Below are 20,185 nucleotides of genomic sequence, written 5' to 3' on the forward strand. Positions count from 1 at the left end.
TATATATATACATACATACATACATACATACATACATACATACATACATACATACATACATACATACATACATACATACATACATACATATATGCAGGGCCCTGGATTAAAGACTGGCGACCAAGTGCTCACCCTTGGCCAGTCACTCTGCACCAGGGAAGGGCCCTGGTAACCCTATCCCAGGCAGGATGAACTGTTTTCTACAACTTCTACTTGTAGGTGTTTTTAAAATGGTCTTTTCTGGTCCCTGACCAAGGACTAGGGTTGGCAACTGTCCTGTTTTAGCAGGGACATCCCGTATAATCAGCAAAATTGGTTCATCCCTTATTCTACTTTAAATGTTATGTTATGTATGATCATTACATGCAATGTCACATATAGTTGCATATTTACACTATGCCCAGCTGGTTGTGCATTGTGCTTCTGGCACTCCAGAGTGTCCCTTATTTGATAATTAAAAAGTTGGCAACCCAAACCAGGACCAATTTGCCATGGAAAACCCTACCAAGGGGGCAACCCCCTCACCTCCATGAAAACATAGCCCCTGGGAGACACAAACCCCTCCACCACAATAAGGTAGTAATTTTTAATATCAATAGTAAAAAGACAAAAAAAAGGAAAGGAGGAAAAAAAACCAATGAAAACAATTTAAAAAAAAACCCAACATGTTAATATGCCCTTCCTCCTTTGTCTGTCTGGATATTTTAACAGCTTCTTATTAATTATTATTTAAACGTTTATCTTTTTATTTCTTTATCGATTTAGACATATAAAAAGTAAAATTCATAATTTTTTACAACCGTTTGGAAGTTTTAACTTGGTAGATTTTCAAAATAAATGTAGCTAGTTCATCAAAAAAAAATTTCCGAAATGAAAAATAACCTATTATGAACAAAACAATTATAGACGTTGCTTTTTGATGAATTACGAGACATTTTTATTACACACTGTTGGCAAATAATTAATGTCGCAGGAGTGACAGTACATGTGTTTTCAGGAATAGAACGGAAGTATTTTACTTTGGCAGTGACTAGTTGGTCATGAAGTTTTCTTTCCGGGCAAACTGTTCTGACTTCCGTGTTGTTAACAGGGTTTAGCTAGTCCAATGTAGTGTACGATGAGGCCCGGTTAAGTAACGACAGAATTTGGGGAACTTTGAAGAGCCATAGGGATTATCGTTGATCCAGCACCCTTAAGACTTTCTGACCCGCGGGCAGGTCCGTATCACTTCCAGACCGCTCTCCTTCAAACACGATGAAGCTTTAACTTACCGCCGACTCACCCTCTGTAATGTTTACAGTTTACAGGTTTTAGGCTGGGAGATAAAAGCCATCGCGAGTTATCCTTCGTTTTTATGTTTAGTTGAGCTTAATATAAATAAATAGATTTGAGCCATTTAGTCTCCCGCCTGTGAGCGATCACATGATATTACATTGGCTTTTGCTAATCTGCGAGTGTGTGTTGGTCGACGGCTAAGCTACCTGTGCTATCGGGTTTCTCTGTGTTCACCTAACCCTAACCTACCATCACCATAACATTACAACCCCGATTGTTACTGAGCTACCTCGGTGTTTATTTAAAGCAGGATATTGTGGGTGTGATTTAACTGAGATCCGAGTTAAAGCAGAAGCGGATGTCTTCATTAAAGCCTCGATATTGTTGTGGAAGTTTCAGGTCAAAAATGTCAGCATTGGTGTGTTCACCTGAAGACAAGTTGGATATATTATTGGATTAATTCTTAAAGCCATTAGTGGTCATGCCATTAAAATCGCTAAATGCGACTTGGTGTGTCACTCCATCTCACATCATCAGCTTTGTTCAACATTTTCTGCTCGACCATGCCCGATTTGCCAGAACTTTGTTCAAAGTTTGGACACATGTAATGATTGCTATGAAATTTTACCCTCATATATCAAGTATTAGCAGTCCGGGATTCGGGTTAGGGTCTTACAATGCACTATTAGTCACACCTCATGTGCATCACATCCTGGTCTTGCAAGGCTACTCTAGTGAAATGGATCAATGAAAATGAAATATTTCATATATTTAAAACAATTTATTATCTTTGTTATATTTAGAAAGCCATCTGGAAACTTTAGAACTGTGTTTTGTCCGGAATAGACTGTTTTTGTGATAAAACTTAACATGTTTGTGTAAGCCAGCACGAAAATTGGATGTAAATGGCATTAATTTAGCATTCTTTTGGACATCATCTACAATTCAATTCAATCTACAGTTCGCAAATGATCATTAATTGTCTTTTGCAATGTAAAGCTTTTGCTCAAATGTGCAACTTTATTGGGCTGCTTGATGTTTTTTTTGTCTTTCTTCCTTTCTTTCTGAACTAGCCAATACTCGACATTTTTTGATGTATCTCTCTCAAATTACAGATCTTGGTTTACTAGTACAAAGCTCAGGCGTTTATCTTCAGTGGTTTTTCGTGTTCAAATATTTCCTCATTTTTTTAATGTATGGAAAAAACAAAAACGTATCTCATATTTCATTTTTCTATCGTTGCCCAAAATTATACCGGTATTACCATGAATGGTATGATATGGCCCAGCCCTAGCAACCATTATATATGTCCAAGCTTTGGACCATAACATTTTTTGGGAAATATGAGCTGGTCAAGCAGAAGATCTACGGTGAATTGAGATGGAAATAAATGCTTACACATGCACAAAGATGAAAGTGATCTGCTGACCTGTTTTTAGTGATTATTAACTGCTGCTGATGTGGGTGCAAAGGTCATGAGGACTGCTTTATCCTCTGTTGTGTAAACTGATAACAACATAAACTTCTACACTTTACTCCTCACACATTTCATCTCATCTCCTGCCTTTTTACCCCCCATTTGTACAGGAACTATGAATGCAAGCACATAGTTTACCTAGACTGACTTTTGCGAAAGCTTAAGTCAACCGGACTAACCGTGTTAAGTGCCCGAAGTGTACTAAACACTTTGTTCCGGACATCTGTTTATCTTCTACTTAAGTGCAAAGCAGCTGGCTGTAGCTATAATCTTCCCTATTTCTGTCTAATAAATATATTAAAGCAGGATTTAAAACCAAGCTTTGTACTAATCTAATCCTTTTTTTCCCAATGTAACTTTCTGTGTTTCAGATTTTTTATTTTTATTTATTTTTTAGATCACACCCACAAGTCACATCTGATGGGCCAGCAGTTAACAGTTGTTAGCAGTTGTTAACGTCCTTTGTGTCTGTACGTGGAACGTCAGCCAGCAATGGCCACTCATTTCCGTAGCTACATCTGGGACCCGGTCCTCATCGTGTCCCAGATCGTGCTGATGCAGTGCATCTACTACAGCTTTTTGGGCCTGTGGTTGGCTGGAGTGGACAGCCTTGTGCAGAGTAGTCGGTCATTGGACCAGATCTTCAGCTATCAAGTAAGTTTTAAGATATGCGTGCGTATGCATTTTTGTGTCGCATATTCGCTCTCTTAAAACTGTAAATGTTAAATGTTTTCTCTGCTTTGATAGGCTCTCGGTTTTGCAACCGTGCAAGGCAGGCTCTCAATGATGGCATTCATCTTGAATTCTCTTACCTGGTGAGAAATATCATCAGTCTTTTTTCTATACATCATAAATGGATGAGATTTGTGTGACAGCCAAACAGCATCCTGTTTTTCAAGCATCCCATGAGGCATTCATTATAAAAGGGTGTTTAGACCTTATTTACATCTGTGCAGTTACACATTTCGTTAAATGTAAAGGTTGAAAATTTTAAATGTTTACGTAGAAAATGGTCGACATTTAATGTACAGTGATACTCAAACTTTGGCATCTTTTCCGTGTCACTGTTCCTGCAGCGCCCTCGGTCTGTGGTTCTTCATCCGCCGAGGGAAACAGTGCCTGGACTTCACGGTCACCGTGCACTTCTTCCACATGATCGGCTGCTGGATATATAACGCTCATCTTCCAGCTGCCTTGTCCTGGTGGCTCGTCAACATAGCCTGCATGGCGTTGATGGCTGTAATTGGAGAGTACCTGTGCATGCGGACTGAGCTCAGGGCAATTCCAGTCAACACTGGACCGAAATCTAATCTGTGAATTTTCTTTGGTGACGGGCTGAAAGATTGTGAAGGGTAATCCTTGAGGGACTCACTGAGGAGGGTTTTTTTCCACCCTCCACTCTTGGAAAAGAAAAAGCACATGAACCTCTGTCAGCACGCATGTCGGATTTTCGTGCTTTGTCTGTTTCCATCAAGTGGTTCACCCTCCCGGACCTGATCTATTTATTCATAGCTGCACATTAAATATTGGACAGTGCAAATTTGTAGCATATTAAGACACCTGTTTTAAGTCTTTTGAAAGCACATGCCAGTTTACATCCTTCTCTAAACTAAATGACTACAAATGTTTTTTAAGTAAGTTTTTATGTTGAAATTCATTATTTTCATTCCTTAATTTTAAGACATTTTTTTCTGATTGTTGTTAAATTTAGCAGACATACACATACGCAAATTAAAAAGCTCTGTCCTAACAGCACTTTAAAGATGCCGGTGTGCAAACTTCACATCAAAGTTTTAGTTACTGCTTCTTAAAGCTGCTTTTAAACGTTAAATATGGGGAGAAATGTGTTTTTAGACAACAAAAAGGTACAGTGCTTAGCAGATTTATTAGATCATCTGTCACAAAGACAAATATTTTAGAAATCTGTCAAAAAACTTCACCTACAAAAACAAATGTTTCAAATCTGTAATGGATGTAAAAAAAACAACAACTGTAATTTGGCACCTTAATAAAGAAAAAGTGCTTTTGCACCATTTTAGCTCTTTTCTTTGGTAAAACTGTAAATTAGAAAATAATTGATAATAATTATATTTTAGTACTAAAAATATCGTTTCAGCTGCACACACTGGTGGATTAACCATTACAGAAAAATAAAAAAATATTTTTATTGGTAATTTAGGGCAGCTGTGGCATAAATCTTACACTGGTGGTCTAATAAATTTGTTAAGCACTGTATGCTAATCAGTAGGTCATCATGTAAATCCAAATATAGGAAAGATTTTATGCGTCATAATTGGGGCTCAATAAGTGGTCCAAAGTAATAAAAACCAGGCTCAATTTGATGTTTCCTACATTCAGCCTCCTAATCCTTGTTAAATGCTTTTCTTTTTGAGTCTGTACCACATTTTGCACAGCAAGCATTGTTGGGTTCTGTCTCTTTATGGCATGATGTATTATGCAAACCGTTTGGCCACTTCGGGGACAGTTTGTCAGCCACCAGCTGCGTTCTGACAGCTGGCTTTGTCTGTGCTTCTGAAAAATTGCTGTTCGGGGAGGATGTGATGGGGAAAGTCCTAAAACGTGCGGCTCTGATGTCTTTTTTTTTTCCTCCTTTTTGGAGCAGTGTCAGACTGCTCATTTCGCTGGTGATGTTTAAACTCTTAACAGAATTGACTTTTTGTCTTTAATGTGTTACAGCTCATGCTACACACGCTCGAGATGCTCTTCTTTAGACTGTCAGTTTAAAACCTTTGCAGCTTTGATGGTGCGGATGATGCAGTGTCTTGCTTTGCAGTCACGTTTTCCTAAGGTGTGAAATGAGTTTATAATTATGATGCAGGGGGCGATATTGGAAGGTGCAGCCTCAAATTGGAAAGCAGCTCCCATTCAAGCTGCTTTGAGTAGGAACAGAAAAAGCTAGCCTGTCCAAAGAATGTAATCCATCACCTCTCAAGGTAATTAGCGTGGTATATCGATGACTTGTTGTCTTAAATATGCATAATATTATAATGAGGGAGGTCTTGCCTGAGCTGCTAGTAAGCAAGAAGTGAAAAGAGTCAGGATTTCTTCCCATCCTCCCATTTAAGCAGTAGCTTCATATTTACTCCACAGAAGAGATGTCAGGCTTAAAGTCCACTTTGATCTTATGTGGGCCGAACAAGTAAAACTCCAGTTTCTGTCCGTGTACACATTTCATCTTAATGTAAGATAAAAGTGCAATTTTAACAGTATGACTTGGGTTTTTTTACATGATAAAGAAATGCAACGCTATTGTAAATGAAAGAAAACCTGTCAGTGCAACCTGTTGGGCTTCACTGTAAGAAGTAAATGTGTAAAATACAGGAGTCTGTAACTTAATTACTTTGGTGTATTGTGAATGGCAGCGGGGGAGGTCTTATCAGTTGGAAAAGATGTAAAACTTGTGGGGAAAAAAAACTGTAAAAAGTTTAACATTTATGTCCTCCTTCACTTTCAAAGCCATCCAATCGGCCGGATTGGGGTCTTCACCCGACCCGACCGATTCTGGCTCCTGGGCCTTATGTTTTACACCCCTGCTCTATATAAGAGTGAGCCAACTCTTACAAAAAGGTGAACAACTGTTTCCCGAAATCTCCACAAATTACTTTATTTTTACTTTGTACAAACTCGTGACTACTCTTTCTAAGTTGCTACTTTGTTATCTAGCAGTGGAACCTCTGAAAGTGTTCACATCACCTTTTGTATCTTGGATTTTTTTGGTAATGTAATTCAATATACAAACTCTGGATAGATCTATTCACATCATTAAATTCCTTGGGGAGAAAAAGAAATTGCAGACGGTGTGCGAATTTCTCCTTTCTGGAGATTTAAATGTCTGCACATCTCATGTTGATTATATTAAAAGGGTAAAGTCTTGGAGAGGAAACTGCAGGTGGAAAAACAAAAAAGCAAAAACAAACATTGGCCATCATGCTTCAGACATCAAACATGGCTTCTCTAATGAGGGTATTTCCACATGCATGTCTTTACTTCTCCAAACCTTTTCTGCCCTGGGCCTTGATCCCTCGCTGCAGGAAGTGTCCAGGTGGAAAGCAGCAGATGGGAGAGCACTAACGAGTTGAAAAACGCTGGTTGCAGTCGTCCTTACCCCCACTTTGCTCCGGGGATGACTAAAAACAGAAACTGTAATAGATGGGTTAAAAAGGATCGGCTGCAATCAGTAAATGTACCACCAGTTTCCATCTTAGTGCTGTTACTCTTCTGAAGCCAGTGAGCACACGCTTAGGTTTTAAACATTGTGCTTTATTATTATAAACACATTACTTTTCCATATATTGCTTTATACAGTCTTGTAAATTGTGTATTAAACTGAAAAAAACCAAACCCTCACATGGATACTGAACTTGGTTTTACATTCAGGAGTTCTTTCCATGTTTGAGCTGTCATTATTAGGATTACTATGGTATCATCATGCTTTGTTCAACAGCAGGGAAAAAAGTCCCCTCTTAAGAAGTGACTATTGTATTGCTCATGCTTTGAGGACATCACAACTTTTTTTTTTTTGTATTGTTACCCCCAGGTACACAGTGGATGACGTAACAGCAGTACAAACCTCTTTCTAAAAAAGCTGTGGCATTAGGCAAAAATATCAATAAAAACAGAGTGCATTGTTTTGCAAAAAATTTAAACCCCGTAATTCATGAAAGTACGTAGTCCAAAATAAACATTCTTTAACTTTGTTATTTTTAAATATGTTCTCATTTTAAAGATGATGCTGTTAAACTACTGGACAGGCGAGTAAAATGACTCTTAGTAAAGAAAGCGTCCCAGAAAACTATGTTAGAAGTAAGGATGGTGCATAATATCACTGAAAGGTTCAGAGAAAATCCAAAGAAATCTCTGTATGCAAGTGAAACGGCTAAAAGCCAATGTTGAAGGTGCGCCCTCACGTAGCACTGCATTAGAAATAGACATGATTATGTTGTGAAGATCAGTATAGCGACTCAGGACCACTGTCAGAGAACAGGTTTGTCTTGTCATCCATAAGAATAAATTAAAACAAACAAAAATAAAGAAACATCCTGATATGTTGTCTTCTCTGGTAGTTGCATAAACTATTAAATCTTACCACCTACATACTAGCAACCATGATATGGGAAGCATTAGTATGTATGGTATGGTAAATTGCAGATATACTATACAGGACAAAAGTATTAGGCCACACCTCTTAACGTTTGAATTTAGGTGTATCAAATCAAGCACGTAGCCACACCTGCAGTCTGCTTGTGAAAGAATGGGTTGTTCTCAAGAACTCGCTGAGTTCTTGAGAACTTAAGTGCTGCCCTGTAGTAGGATGTCGTTGTTACAACATTAGTTGTTACTTTGGGTTTATGCTTTTTGATCTATGCTCTAATTGTCGCAACCACAAATCCCCCTTAAACCCTGAGCCATAACGTGATTCGACTACATGTCAGCTATTGTGACTGGCCTGTTCAGTCCTGTTGATTTTTCCTTTTGAATTTATCCATGTGAGAATAACAATCATTACCTCATTAAAAGGAAAAATAATCATATCTATATGAAGACTCATAAATGTCAGCAAATTCCTGGAGGAAAATTGCTTAAGCTATTCTCCCCCAGAGTAACAAATATGTTTGGACCCTCAAAAAAACTGACTTCAATAAGAGGAGGAAAAAAATCCCTGCAGTTTATTTATTCCTATCACCTGGCACCGCATATAAAACACTGAGACATGACCACACATAATGCACCAGCACAAGCACAAATGACATCAGCCACTTACGTACGTTACGTTGTAGGCTCTACAAAGATTCCCTGCAGAAGTCTAAATCAAGAGTCAGTGGTATTATTGCAAAGTGGAAGCGTTTAGGAACCACAACAACTCAGCCAACGAGTGGTCACATAAAGATACAGAGCAGAGCTGGCGAGCGCTGAGGTGCATAGTGCGTAAAAGCTGCCAACGCTCTGCTGTCTTAGTAACTGCAGAAAGCCTCCTCTTGCATTAACATCAGCACAAAAACTGTCCACTAGGAGCTTCGTGGCACGACTTTCCATAACCGAGCAGCTCCTGTAGGTGTAACATGTGGGTGGCCCAATACTTTTGTCCATCCAGGCATCATTAATGTTAAACAGGCTTTAAAAGAACGTATGGTGGCATCTTCTGCAGAGAACAACTGAACTGTTGAGCAGGTTAACGAGCATAAATTGGGAAAAAATTGATTTCAGAACTACATTTGGTTTTCTCAGCTTCGAAATGCTTGTGGAGTGTTGTCTCAAGAAGTGATGAACACGCTCTTATCTCAAGTGATTTTGAGATGTGACATTCGTAACTATCCATCTCATTATATTTAGTATGGTGTGTTATATTTATTTTAAATAGGGGTTTACATGATTTCCAAATCCAAACATTCTGTTTTATTTGGCTCTTCCCACCTTTTTTGGAAAAGGGATTGCACTTTGAAAGATGAAAGAAATAGAAACAGAGCAAACATGCTGATGGAGTCTAGGTAGGTATGGGGGTGAGGATAATACATCTGCATAACAAAGGATGCAGGCACACTGAGGAGCTAGCGTAACTTCATGCACAGATCAAGACCACTGTACGCCATCTCCGAGGTAAAATTAACAATCTGTCCATTTTTCTGAAGCACTGTCACAAAAATCACCATGCACTTGTGATAACATAAACGACTGAATGATCCAACTTTGTTAAGATCATTTTTAAAGTAAATATGTATATATGGACACAGTTTGGGCAAAACAAACAAAAGAGAAACACTATTTCTCCAACATTTGAATTTACTCCGAACCAAAGGGCTTGATGCTGTTTTAAGAATAAACACCGTTTTTTTCCATGACACATTCACCAAAATATTAATCACAAAAGACAATTACTACTCATGACATCTCATAGACTTTTGTGCTAAATAGATGCAAGTTATTACACATTAATCTTTCTGTTTCTGAAGTTTGTTATTATTCTCACAATTTGACTTAACAGATAAAAAAAATTTTTTAGAAGAGGAGAACATTGTTTGATATATCAAACACATATTAATGATGTAATCAGTAGAACTTTATGGCAGATTTGTCTTTGAAAAGCCACCCACGTGTATTCTGTCATCTACTGGAGTATGCAGACTACTTTAATGCACAAGGTTAGTAATAGGATGTTAATAGCAAGTGAGCATTTTCTCACAGAAAGTCACAAAAACAAAAGTTTTGTTTTTACACAACGATCAGTGGGTTGGAAAATTAAAAGGAGCCGTGGTTTAACTAAAGGTTTAACATGGATCATGTGCAATATACATCCCCTATTTTTTGGTGTCTTTATAGCAGCTATGCAACATCAGCCCTGATGGGCTGAAAGCTTATAAGGAGAATGGGAATCCAAAGTTGTGTACGAACTGCTTGATTGTCACCTTACTACAACATTTTCTACACTTCAAAACAAGTTAAAGAGTGAATTCACCTCTATAGTGCATACAAATGTTGTTTAGTCATGTCGAGTCTGATTTGGCTCTTTGTTTGATCGGTAACAACCTTAAATAAACAAAAAGTACAGAAATTTGCGTTTGGTCGATAATTTCTATGTTGTAACAATACGTCTCGGCAATAAATCTGAGTATGAGAGCTGCACCCCTGAAAAACTTGTCAAATCTGGTTTGTCATTGTTAAATTGCCAATATACTTTGTTTCTTCAGACTTCGATCGTCCAATCCAATAAGCACCAAACAAGAGTCAGTAGCAGAATAAGCTGAAGATTTGGCAAGGTTTTCATGGGTGCAACCCACATACTCAACTCTGCTGCTCAACCCAAAAATGTGTTTTCCTTACAAATGTGGCAGCATGTAAGGAGAAATTAACAGGCTTTCCAGTAGTATAATATTTAACATGAAGCATTGTTACAACAGAGGACAACCAACCAAACAATAATTTCCTTGGTTTTCGTACCAAGTTTGTAAGGAACTTAAAAGCGGTAAGATGTTATTCTTCATGACGTGTCTCTTTAGTGTTTTCACAGAGCAAAGCTGTGTTTATACAAACTCAGTGGAGGTCAAAAGGTTTATGCTGTAGCTCATAATTAAAGAGGCAGACTGGCATTGTAGTAGTCTGACAGCCCCATCGTCTGCACTACAAGCAGCAGCTGGTTAGCTTAAAAACTGGAAATAAGAGGGTGGGGCAGAACTGCCAGCACAGATCATTCACAAACATTTTATAAATAATTTCTTCAAATTACACAAAAGTGAAAAATATATATATATATTTAATGACAAGCTAAGCTAAAACTGGTTGCTATGCCTTTCATATTTACTGGTAAGATCTTAAAGTGGGGTCAGTTTTCTAATTTACTTATTGTAAAATCAAACTTTTTCTTTAAGGAGCATGGTGAAATCAGACTTTACACAAAACACACCATGGATGCAATAACTATCTTATATACAAAAATGTGAGCGATGAATAAAAAGTTATTTGGGCTTAAAAACTACAAAAATTAGACGTTATATTTTCACACAGGTAAACTATTGCAAGCTGTGTTTTACTGCACGACATTGTACAGATATATGCGGCAATGTGCCTGCTCCTTGTACAGTGTTAGTAACCCAGAGCCACAGGTGTCTGATAGTAGAACGAGCTGACCAAATTGAATGTGAAATCCACGAGAGTGTGTGCTTTTAATCTGTTTATAATGCAGTTCTTTCTGCCACTCCACCCAAAGCTGGAGTATTTGAGAGAATTTCAAACCTCATTCATCACAGACATCAGCGACTCTAGGTCAAAATAATCCTTTGAAACATTTGTGCTCTTAAATCCTTGGCTTTAAGTTTAAACTCTGGAGGACCGAAGCACGGCGAATACGGCGTCCTCCTCACCCAACCCCTGCTCCATCTATGCAGAAGCCCAGCCGGGCCCAGTCAAGGCCAGCATCAGCGGCAAGATGAGGACAGCGCTAGGTGAACTTAGACTGGGAGAGGAACTGGGACTGCACAGATCAAACAGACTTCCCTGGAAGCGTATCTTCCTGGAGTCCTGCCTCAGAGTCTCCCAGATGGAGCTGACTTCCTCCTGACAGTCGGACAGCGCCGTGAGGGCACAAGTGTGGAAAGCTTCCCAGTGGCTGTGGCAAATAAAAGGATCATCAGTTCAGCACTGTGTCTGACATTTCACTCGGAAGTCATTCCCACAACAGCATGCAGACATGCACTGGCTGTGCCCGATTAATTTGCTTGCCAAAAATCTATCACTCACACGGCTACGAAGGATGCAAGTAAGTCAAGCTGTGCTTTAATTACCATGGCAACTGTATGAGAGAGTGAAACAATATCACAGATGATATTGCAAGTGGGCAATTTTCAACCAAAGGATTGAGTGTAAATCTTTGTCTTCAGTGCACTGTGTTGGGGTTGTGGAGTGCATGCAGTAACAGTGACAAAGAACTTCCCCCGAATTTCATTACTGCTGCAGCGAGGTCATACATTATTTAGCACAATGGCTCAGTGTCTCAGCACCATTCATTTCTCTAGTCTCCTCTTCTCTGGGATTGTGGCATCTGCTCCCTTTCTCTCCAGTATTTTGTTATGAGATGAATATTTCATCCTGTATATGTCTATATTATTGCTCTCAATTACGCCTTATTTGATCCTAATTGAACTGAAAAACAATTTTGTGCACCAATGGGTTTCTTAATCGACCCATGAAAGCTGGTTTCTCTCTGCATTTCTTGTTCTCTCTGCTGAGGTTATCATTTGTATCTTAGTGCATATGAAAGCTCTACTCACAAAGAGTGATGAGAGCTCAAGCTCACAAAACTCTACAGGGAATGTCTCGCTGCTGCTCGTGCACTCGCCGGTAAAGTAATTATCACCTGCACACAGCTGCCACTCCCCTCTCACTGGTCACGTTCTCCTGGTAGTTGTCCATGCTCTCTCCCAGCTCCAGGACACATTCGGAGAAGTCCTTATAAATGTTCTCACACTTCACATCGACAGAGTCTCCTGGCACCGCTAAGGACAGAACTATTGAAAAAACAGATACAGGAGACAGCTTTCTTTACCGCTTTTGTGATGCTTTGTACACTGACAAGCTACAAATAACCATGAGAGACAAATCAGCATCCACTGTAAGTGCACATAAATCAAATTTCTTTCTTGCTAAGTGTCTGGCTTAAGATTTCAGACTACTTTCAGACTTCACTTACGAATATACAACCTTTAAGCAAAGACCTCTCTATTACATTTATAATAATAAATACTATCACTCTTATTTAATGTGATAATTTAATTTGATCAGAAAAACTATGTGACAGGTTGTCAAACTTTCACTTCAGAAGCTGGAAAACCCCACCCCACACTCCATATTTCTTATCAATAATTAAGAGTGAAAAAAAAGGGATCCAAGTTAAATAAAGGTCAGCATCAGAAAACTTTTGTTTATTTTGCCTACCAAAAGATCACATTCATTCGACTCATGCTCTTCCCGGTCGTCCAGCCCCACAGTTTTGGAGCAACTGCTCTAGACAGATGTAATGTGGTGGAAGGAAAACATTCCTGACCACCGCAGCCCAACGCTCGCTTTGTCAATAATAAACTGTACTGATTATAAAGTGCATATTTCTGTATTTTAGTAAAAGTGACAGTTGAGTGAAAAAAGAAGAAGAAACCATTCCGTGAGTTTTTGTCTTTAGGTAAGCGTTTCATGTACGAAAGCTTGCACACTAAGTATAGATACAACACCCAGTAGGCTATCTACCGCCGCTACAAGCAGTTGGCACTGGTACAGGTCTGATAACCATCATGCAACACTGATGGAGATAAATAAGCTTACGGTCACAGCACCTACATTCTGCTGCAGGAAGATTAAAAGAAGAGAAAAAAAAAAGACAGCTTTCTGTTCCAAACCATCCCAACTGGCTCCCACCATAAAGCGCCTGAGATTGAGATACCGTACCGGTGGCAAAGGCAACAATCCATCCGATCTTCGTCGACATGAAAAATCCCATAGCGGAGGGCGCGGGATGCTGCTGAGGCGCCGAAATAAAAAGAAAAAAGCGTCTCTGAGTCACACGGAGGTGATTAGCTGCCCATCATTAATGTGAGTCGATGTGTATCAGTGATTGAGCGCCGATAAACACTTGGTAGGTGTGTATTCACAGTCTTTCCTTGCTCCGGCCGACTGCTGACGTTACCTGCCCCCCGGCGCGCGCTGAGCTCATCTTCCCCCCTTCAGCACCGGACAGTTCTCACCTCCCCGAGCAGGAACCACGGCCCTGCTTCATCACCCGGTGCTTTTATGCTTTTGCTTTATGCACACAGGATGTCATCACAGGATCTCAGCTTTTACACATATATATATACATATTCCCTCAATCACATATCTGAGGTTGGGAAAATAAATATTTACTTTGTTCCACAGGGAAAATGTGGAAATGTTGTGGAATGCTGTGGAAACATGTAGCATTTGTCTTTTCCCTGATTTTTCCTTTCTTTCTGCACACTTTCACAATCAAACAAATTTTTAATATTACACAAAGATAATCTGAGTAAATACAGCCTTTTATTGTTTTTCAGAAGGCGTTGCATCACAAATACTGACGTACAGCGTGACAGACCGCATCACTAACACTGACTGAAGACTCCGAAATGCTCTGCTCAGGAGTAAGGCGGCAAAATTGACTTGCACAGACACTGAGACACATGGTTTCGACATTTGCACTTGCAGCTGCCACTGTACCACTTTAAAAAACATAAAACCATTAATGGATGTTATGTATGAATCATGTGTGATAATTAAAAAAAACAAAAACAAAAAAAAACGGCATTTTTTGCAAGAGACCAGATAAGGCAGAGAAGGGTTTGATGATAGAGAAGACTGTGATATTTTCATTGTTATTATCGAGAAAAAAAAAAAAAAAAAAAAAAAGGAGTGGCAATAAAGTCAAATTCAACCCTCTTCAAGAAGGCAGTTCAAGCCAGCCCTTGTAATCTTAATTACCGATTGTCTTATTTTTCCCATTACATCTCTTTCTTTCTCTCTCTCTCACACACACACACACAAACACAGATACAAAAGTCCCTTTAAAATGAGCCACAGTTCAGTCTTCTTAGTGTTTAAATGGTCACGGTCCAATGAGAGCACAGGATCTTCTCAGCATGTAATACCTTGAGACCGTATCGAGCTCAGATTCTCAAACATAAAAAAAAAATCTGCTTCAAAAACTGAATTCCAGACATTCGCATTCTTTGTAAATTTGAACCGAGTTATTGTTGCGAGGTGTTCTGAAAGTTTGATCAAGATTATAACGACAAAGGGAAGCCAGCACGTTTATTGGTCTGTCCCAGCCGCCCTCTTGGTTCGTTTCCGGGGGGATGCTTTAGGGGAAGCCTTGTCTGAAACACAGGAAGTAAAGATCAAATACTCAGAAATCAAAATCACAGTAAGAAAACAAAACAAAGCAGAGGGTGAGTGGAGCAGTGTAATCATAACAGCTGGGCAAAATGAACTTACTCATGACATTAAGAGTCTCCTGAGGAATCCAGCTGATGTCCACATCATTTATTCCAGCAGTGCCCTTTTCTATTTTCACAGAAAGCCTCTTTTTCTGCAGAACACACACAAAGGTAGAAAGACCACATTATGTCATGTTAAATCCAATTTATTCACCATCATGCTGACTTTACCAGAAACATTTCTTCACATTTACACTGATTTACAAAGATGCGCCTCATTTCATCTCATAGGCAGACAAAATATCCTTAGATAAAAACAGAAAAGCCAGGGATGACGAGCACATACCGTCCTCGAGTCCAGGACCTGGTACATCCCGAAGAGCAGCAGGGACACCAGTCCCGCCAGGAACACGTACATAAACATTCTGCAAATAAAAGCAAAAACTCCAAGTTACAAATACACAAGAGCACAAAAAACAAGAAGAAGCCAGATTTCTCCGTTTATCAACCTCGATTGCAAATTTTATGTTCGATTTTTTTTCCAGAAGGAATACGCCGTCTTCAGCTCGACTAATATTTCTGCCAACAGTTTGCACGTCTTACACCAGCAGCACAATCCTGGCTGCGAGTCTCTTTGTGACAATTTCACACCTCCTTTTGCAGGTTTGTACATGTAGTGCAATCTTCTGGGAGAGCTGCAGAGAGCCGGATGTGCCAAAACAACGTGACAAATACAATTTTGGACATTTCCATTTTTTTTTTCTCCAGTGGAATTAAAAAGACACAAAACACTTCATTTGCATTTTCAATTTTGCCTTTACATTATAAAAAGCAGAAAAGCTTACGTTTCTCCATCCAGTCCCTCTTCTCGTTCAGTGATGGTGACAGTCTGGTTGTAAACGGCAGTCTGGAACACGCTGCCCTAAATTTATTTTTTACAAAAGAGAAGTCAAAAGACAAACAGGGAAAACAAAATTTAGGAGCTTCTCTTTAAAACTTGTCATTAAAATGACTCAGTATTTGTTAATAGTGCAGAAAAAAGCAGTCAAAGCTCAGCAGGGGGAAATGATGACAGTAAGCACCCTCCTGGGAATCCAAATTATGGGAGAGAGAGAAAAAAAAATAGTTGCTAACAAAATGTAGTGCTGATGAAGATTTCTTCAAGGCTTTTAATATTCATGAATCATGAATAATCATTAGGTGTGCTGTGAAAAATATTCCTGACAGTTACTGCCTGATATCTTCACATTCTACCTCCTCCCACCTTCTCTCAATAAAAACAATAAATAAATAAACTTTTAAAACAGTAACACTTATTTTACCTCAGTGTCTTGATAGTTGAGCAGGATTACAAGTCCAAATGGGCGACCGGCCATTGGCTGTGCTGGGATGAAGGAGTACTCGAAGGAGGCCTGAGCTTGTGGTTTGACGACAGTGTTCAGGGGCAAAGCTGTGAACTATAAATACACAAAACACTAAGAAATCATTTTCTGAAAGTATGACATGAGCTAGTTTGGTTTCCTCAGTTAACCTAACATCAGCGTCTTTGGACAAAGCTGGGGTACCCGGAGAGAATCCGGGGAGAACGTGCAAACACCACACGAAACGCTCCGGGAACCTGGAACCCTCTTGCTTTGAAGCAACAGTGCTGACCTCTAACACCGTGCTGCCATTTCTGAGGTTTCATTAAAGCTAAACAAAGTAGCCTTTGCTAGTCCCAGAAATGGGAAATTCACAAATGAAGAGAGCATGTGCACAAATATAATAAACATCATTTTACTTTAATGTTTCTGCATCATTCAGATATTTAAGTTGTTCTGTTACACAATTCAGTGTGGAGTTCATGTTCTTCCCTGAGTCTGTGTGGGTTTTCTCAGAGTACTCTGGCCTCCACCCACAGTCCAAAGACATGTGGGAGTTAGTGGGGTTCGGTTAACTGGGGATTATAAATTGCCCATAGGTGTGAATGGCTGTCTGCGTGTTTTAGCCCTGCAACAGACTGGCGACCGGCCCAAGAGGTCACCAGTCTGTCGCCCTGTGGTAGCTGGGATAGACTCCTGCCCCTGTCACGATCCTGAACTGGATAAATGGAAGAAAGGATGGATGTACAATCCCACCCTTAACATTTTTTTTACTTTATTTTTCATTAAGACATGAAAGGAATAGAGAGTGTTTATATGTATTTTTTCAGCATTTCTCAACATTCAAGAGAATAAAACAGAAGTAATGAACATAGGAAATAAAAAGAGAATTCAAAGAAACCTAAACCCTGATATAAAGTCAGGGAAAGTCTTGCCATAAAAGTATGTTTAAAGGTTTAAAGGCATGACTTAAAAAAAGTGACCAACCATGTCAACCAGGTTGTTCCAGAGTTATGAGGCGCTCAGTGCAAATGCTCTCACCTTAGGGCTGTGCGATATGACCAAAATCTCATATCCCGATATAAGACATCTATCGTCTGATAACGATATAAATCACAAAAATTTAACATTTTCTGTAAATTCTGTGAATCTCGGGCAGCTCGACTTGCGTGAAATGTTTCCAGCTGCGTGTCATGTACCTGGAGTTGAGTGTTTTAATTGAAACTATACATTTTTAGACATAAGTTGTAACCGCCGTTTTCTTTGTGAGCATTTATTACCCGGCGTGCTGCGGGGAAAAGCCTGTGCTAACGTTTGAGTCTAAGGTTTATTTTTTAGCACCTGGCGGCTCTTTTTGCTCCTCATCCGTAAATACGTGATTCAGTTTATTTTGAAAAGTCTCAACAGGATCTTGAGCTTTATTGTCAAAGGTTTATGTGGAACATAAACAAGCGGACATGGGATGGTTTTACCGTTGCTGTTGCTAACGACAACGCATAAAAACAGACGATTGTCTGTCAGTAGTGTGGTTATATTAAATATAAGAGAAAGAGAGAACTTTAAGAAATTAATATAGCCACTACAGTGACCATCAAAACGATGAAAAAATATTGCCGTAAACAGTTTATTTTGCGACACCATGAAACAAACGATAGCGTAAAATGAAACGATAGATGTTTTTATATCATCATCCGATATATATCGTTATATCGAACAGCCCCATCTCACCTCTTACATTTTATATACTGGTGCATGTGGTAGTTAGAGGTGGAAGATGTACACCATGAGCGGCCTTAAAGGCAGCCAATAACATTTAATTTCATAGCTAAATCTCTTTAGTTATGAACTTGTCCTGAAGACATTTTACAGCAGGATATGCGGCACATTGTGTCACTTACATTTTGGATGAAGAACTGGAAGTCCTGGGGATAACGAAAGGAGGCCTCCAATGACTGAACGGTGAACTCCTGACTACCCTTGTTGGAGAAACCCACCAGGAACCGCACAATTTCATTGGCAGGAAACTCTAAAAGTGTCATGACCAGAAGTAAATAATGAATAAAAGTAAAAACACAAATGTGAAGATACCATGTGTTTAACACGGCCACAAAACTGGCTTCTACACCATGAAACAACTAATTAAGCTTTTTGCTTTAGTTTTCTAGCAATTATTAACAAAACCAGCGAGACCAACCTTCTCCCGTGGTGAAGATGATCGTCGTGTCGGCATCAGGGTGAGAAGCTAACAGTTTGTCCGCCGCTTCGTCTGAGTCATCTTCGTGTCCTTCCTGATGACACACACAACTTTACATTGTAAAACCACCACTAGTATGCCTAATCGTGCTGCGCCATCACTGTACATACCGAGGTTTGCATCTGATCCTCTTCAACAAGGACATCTTCATCATCTTCCTCTTCATCTACTGCAGCATCCGAGTCCTCGACAATGTCCTCGGCCGAGTCTGAGTCGGCATAAACGTGGCCTGCAAGTCAGAAGCCACAGTGAAGACATGAATGGATTACGGGAATGATGCTGGTTAACACACTGGAAAAATGTTTTAGCAGTTTTCATATGACAATCTGAGCTTGTAATCTTTGTTAATTCAGCGTGTAAAACAGACAAGAAAGTGCTGCATTTGGCCATCATCGTCACACAGACAGTATTTATTTATTTCATAGCAATTTATGTCAGATTATGTCTGTATCAAGTCACGTGATGAAGTGATAGATGGTTATTTAAAGAAGAAAAGCAATGGAAATGTGGGCGAAAATCTAATATACACTTAAGCAAGGAAAAATCTAATAAAAAGCGGTTGTAATCAATCTGGCAACCTTGCCTCCAATTTCAATGAAACAGGAGCAAAGACATTTGAATGTGTGTCAGCAGGGCAGAAACCAGCAGAGCCAAACAGTACGAACATCTTATCTATGGTGACGTGTCCCAGAAAAGAGAGGGAGCCTCCAGCTGCTCTTACATCCTCGGCCACTTCATACATTTGTATTGAAAAGCTCCTCTGTGGCTCTAAAGGGAAACTAAACTTTGCGTGACGTGTATATATTTCTTCTCACGAAGAAAAAGACCGCTTTTTCTTTAATTCACAACAAAAGCGACAGACTATTGTATATCTCTAGATGTTTAAGAATAAAACCTGCCTTATATTCACGTTAGCAGCTGATCCAGCTGTGGAGAAAGCTGTCGGATCGCCCCGTGACTGTGCCACGTCAATATGTTAGGCGAAAAACTTCTGACCAGCAGCGGAGTGAGGCTACAAATGTATCTGCCTGCTTTCAAGTGAAATAAATACATAAATAAATGCTTACCAACTGATATCAGACCGCAGGGGAAGGCCAGGAGAAAAAGCAGCAAAAGTTTTGATGTGAAGTTGAACATGTTTGCAGAGGTGGAGGCTGAAGTTAGTACCACATCAGCAGTTTGAGGAGTAGGGGACGGGAGCTGAGGAGGGGGCGGGGTAAGAGGAGTTCTTCTTCTTCTTCTTCTCCATGTTTCATGGCGCGTGCGTAGAGCTTAGTGGTGCATTACCGCCACCTAGAGGAAAAACAAACAAACTTTGTAGCGTGGATGAAGTGGAGCCACGTCGTCCATCTTTAACACTGTCGTTGGGCTG

The 20,185-nt window shown here is 39.5% G+C and overlaps 3 protein-coding genes across 5 annotated transcripts; 1 reads left to right on the plus strand and 2 right to left on the minus strand.

Moving 5' to 3' along the window:
- The first annotated feature begins 1,050 nt into the window (after positions 1-1,050).
- sys1 (SYS1 golgi trafficking protein) lies at positions 1,051-5,358 on the plus strand. Of its 2 annotated transcripts, none has more exons than XM_014334362.2 (4): positions 1,051-1,217; positions 3,124-3,406; positions 3,500-3,567; positions 3,829-5,358. In XM_014334362.2, the coding sequence occupies exons 2-4, from the start codon at positions 3,245-3,247 to the stop codon at positions 4,067-4,069; spliced, it is 471 nt and encodes a 156-aa protein (XP_014189848.1). In that variant the 5' UTR covers positions 1,051-1,217; positions 3,124-3,244; the 3' UTR covers positions 4,070-5,358. The 2 variants fall into 2 exon arrangements, with proteins under 2 accessions (XP_014189848.1, XP_005924795.1); XM_005924733.3 differs by having other exon boundaries at positions 3,150-3,406.
- Positions 5,359-7,273: 1,915 nt separating this feature from the next.
- On the minus strand, positions 7,274-14,520 carry LOC102307414 (neuritin). 2 transcript variants are annotated; one of them, XM_005924735.2, is made up of 3 exons: positions 13,700-14,520; positions 12,618-12,768; positions 7,274-11,870 (listed from the first exon to the last, which is right to left on the minus strand). In XM_005924735.2, exons 1-3 carry the CDS (start codon positions 13,749-13,751, stop codon positions 11,642-11,644), a joined length of 432 nt encoding a protein of 143 aa, XP_005924797.1. In that variant the 5' UTR covers positions 13,752-14,520; the 3' UTR covers positions 7,274-11,641. The 2 variants fall into 2 exon arrangements, with proteins under 2 accessions (XP_005924797.1, XP_005924796.1); XM_005924734.2 differs by having other exon boundaries at positions 12,618-12,771.
- Positions 14,521-14,648: 128 nt separating this feature from the next.
- LOC102306603 (translocon-associated protein subunit alpha) lies at positions 14,649-20,034 on the minus strand. Its single transcript, XM_005924731.2, has 9 exons — positions 19,881-20,034; positions 18,924-19,042; positions 18,754-18,847; positions 18,458-18,585; positions 16,521-16,655; positions 16,044-16,120; positions 15,545-15,623; positions 15,257-15,350; positions 14,649-15,138 (listed from the first exon to the last, which is right to left on the minus strand). The coding sequence occupies exons 1-9, from the start codon at positions 19,948-19,950 to the stop codon at positions 15,074-15,076; spliced, it is 861 nt and encodes a 286-aa protein (XP_005924793.1). The 5' UTR covers positions 19,951-20,034; the 3' UTR covers positions 14,649-15,073.
- Between the last annotated feature and the right edge of the window lie 151 nt (positions 20,035-20,185).

This window comes from Haplochromis burtoni, unplaced genomic scaffold (genome assembly GCF_018398535.1).
Source record: "Haplochromis burtoni strain Fernald_Lab_line unplaced genomic scaffold, NCSU_Asbu1 Contig_79, whole genome shotgun sequence".
In the NCBI taxonomy this organism is placed as follows: domain Eukaryota; kingdom Metazoa; phylum Chordata; class Actinopteri; order Cichliformes; family Cichlidae; genus Haplochromis; species Haplochromis burtoni.

Excerpts from the sequence above, each read along its gene's own strand:
- sys1 (XM_014334362.2), top strand. The coding sequence starts at position 3,245 with ATGGCCACTCATTTCCGTAGCTACATCTGGGACCCGGTCCTCATCGTG. Across the intron at positions 3,407-3,499 it reads ACCAGATCTTCAGCTATCAA|GCTCTCGGTTTTGCAACCGT; the intron begins GTAAGTTTTAAG and ends CTGCTTTGATAG. Across the intron at positions 3,568-3,828 it reads ATCTTGAATTCTCTTACCTG|CGCCCTCGGTCTGTGGTTCT; the intron begins GTGAGAAATATC and ends CTGTTCCTGCAG.
- LOC102307414 (XM_005924734.2), bottom strand. The coding sequence starts at position 13,751 with ATGGGATTTTTCATGTCGACGAAGATCGGATGGATTGTTGCCTTTGCC. Across the intron at positions 12,772-13,699 it reads GATTGTTGCCTTTGCCACCG|TAGTTCTGTCCTTAGCGGTG; the intron begins GTACGGTATCTC and ends CTGTTTTTTCAA. Across the intron at positions 11,871-12,617 it reads GGAGTGGCAGCTGTGTGCAG|CCACTGGGAAGCTTTCCACA; the intron begins GTGATAATTACT and ends TATTTGCCACAG.
- LOC102306603 (XM_005924731.2), bottom strand. The coding sequence starts at position 19,950 with ATGTTCAACTTCACATCAAAACTTTTGCTGCTTTTTCTCCTGGCCTTC. Across the intron at positions 18,586-18,753 it reads CATCTTCACCACGGGAGAAG|AGTTTCCTGCCAATGAAATT; the intron begins GTTGGTCTCGCT and ends TGACACTTTTAG. Across the intron at positions 16,656-18,457 it reads TCCAGTTCTTCATCCAAAAT|TTCACAGCTTTGCCCCTGAA; the intron begins GTAAGTGACACA and ends GTGTATTTATAG.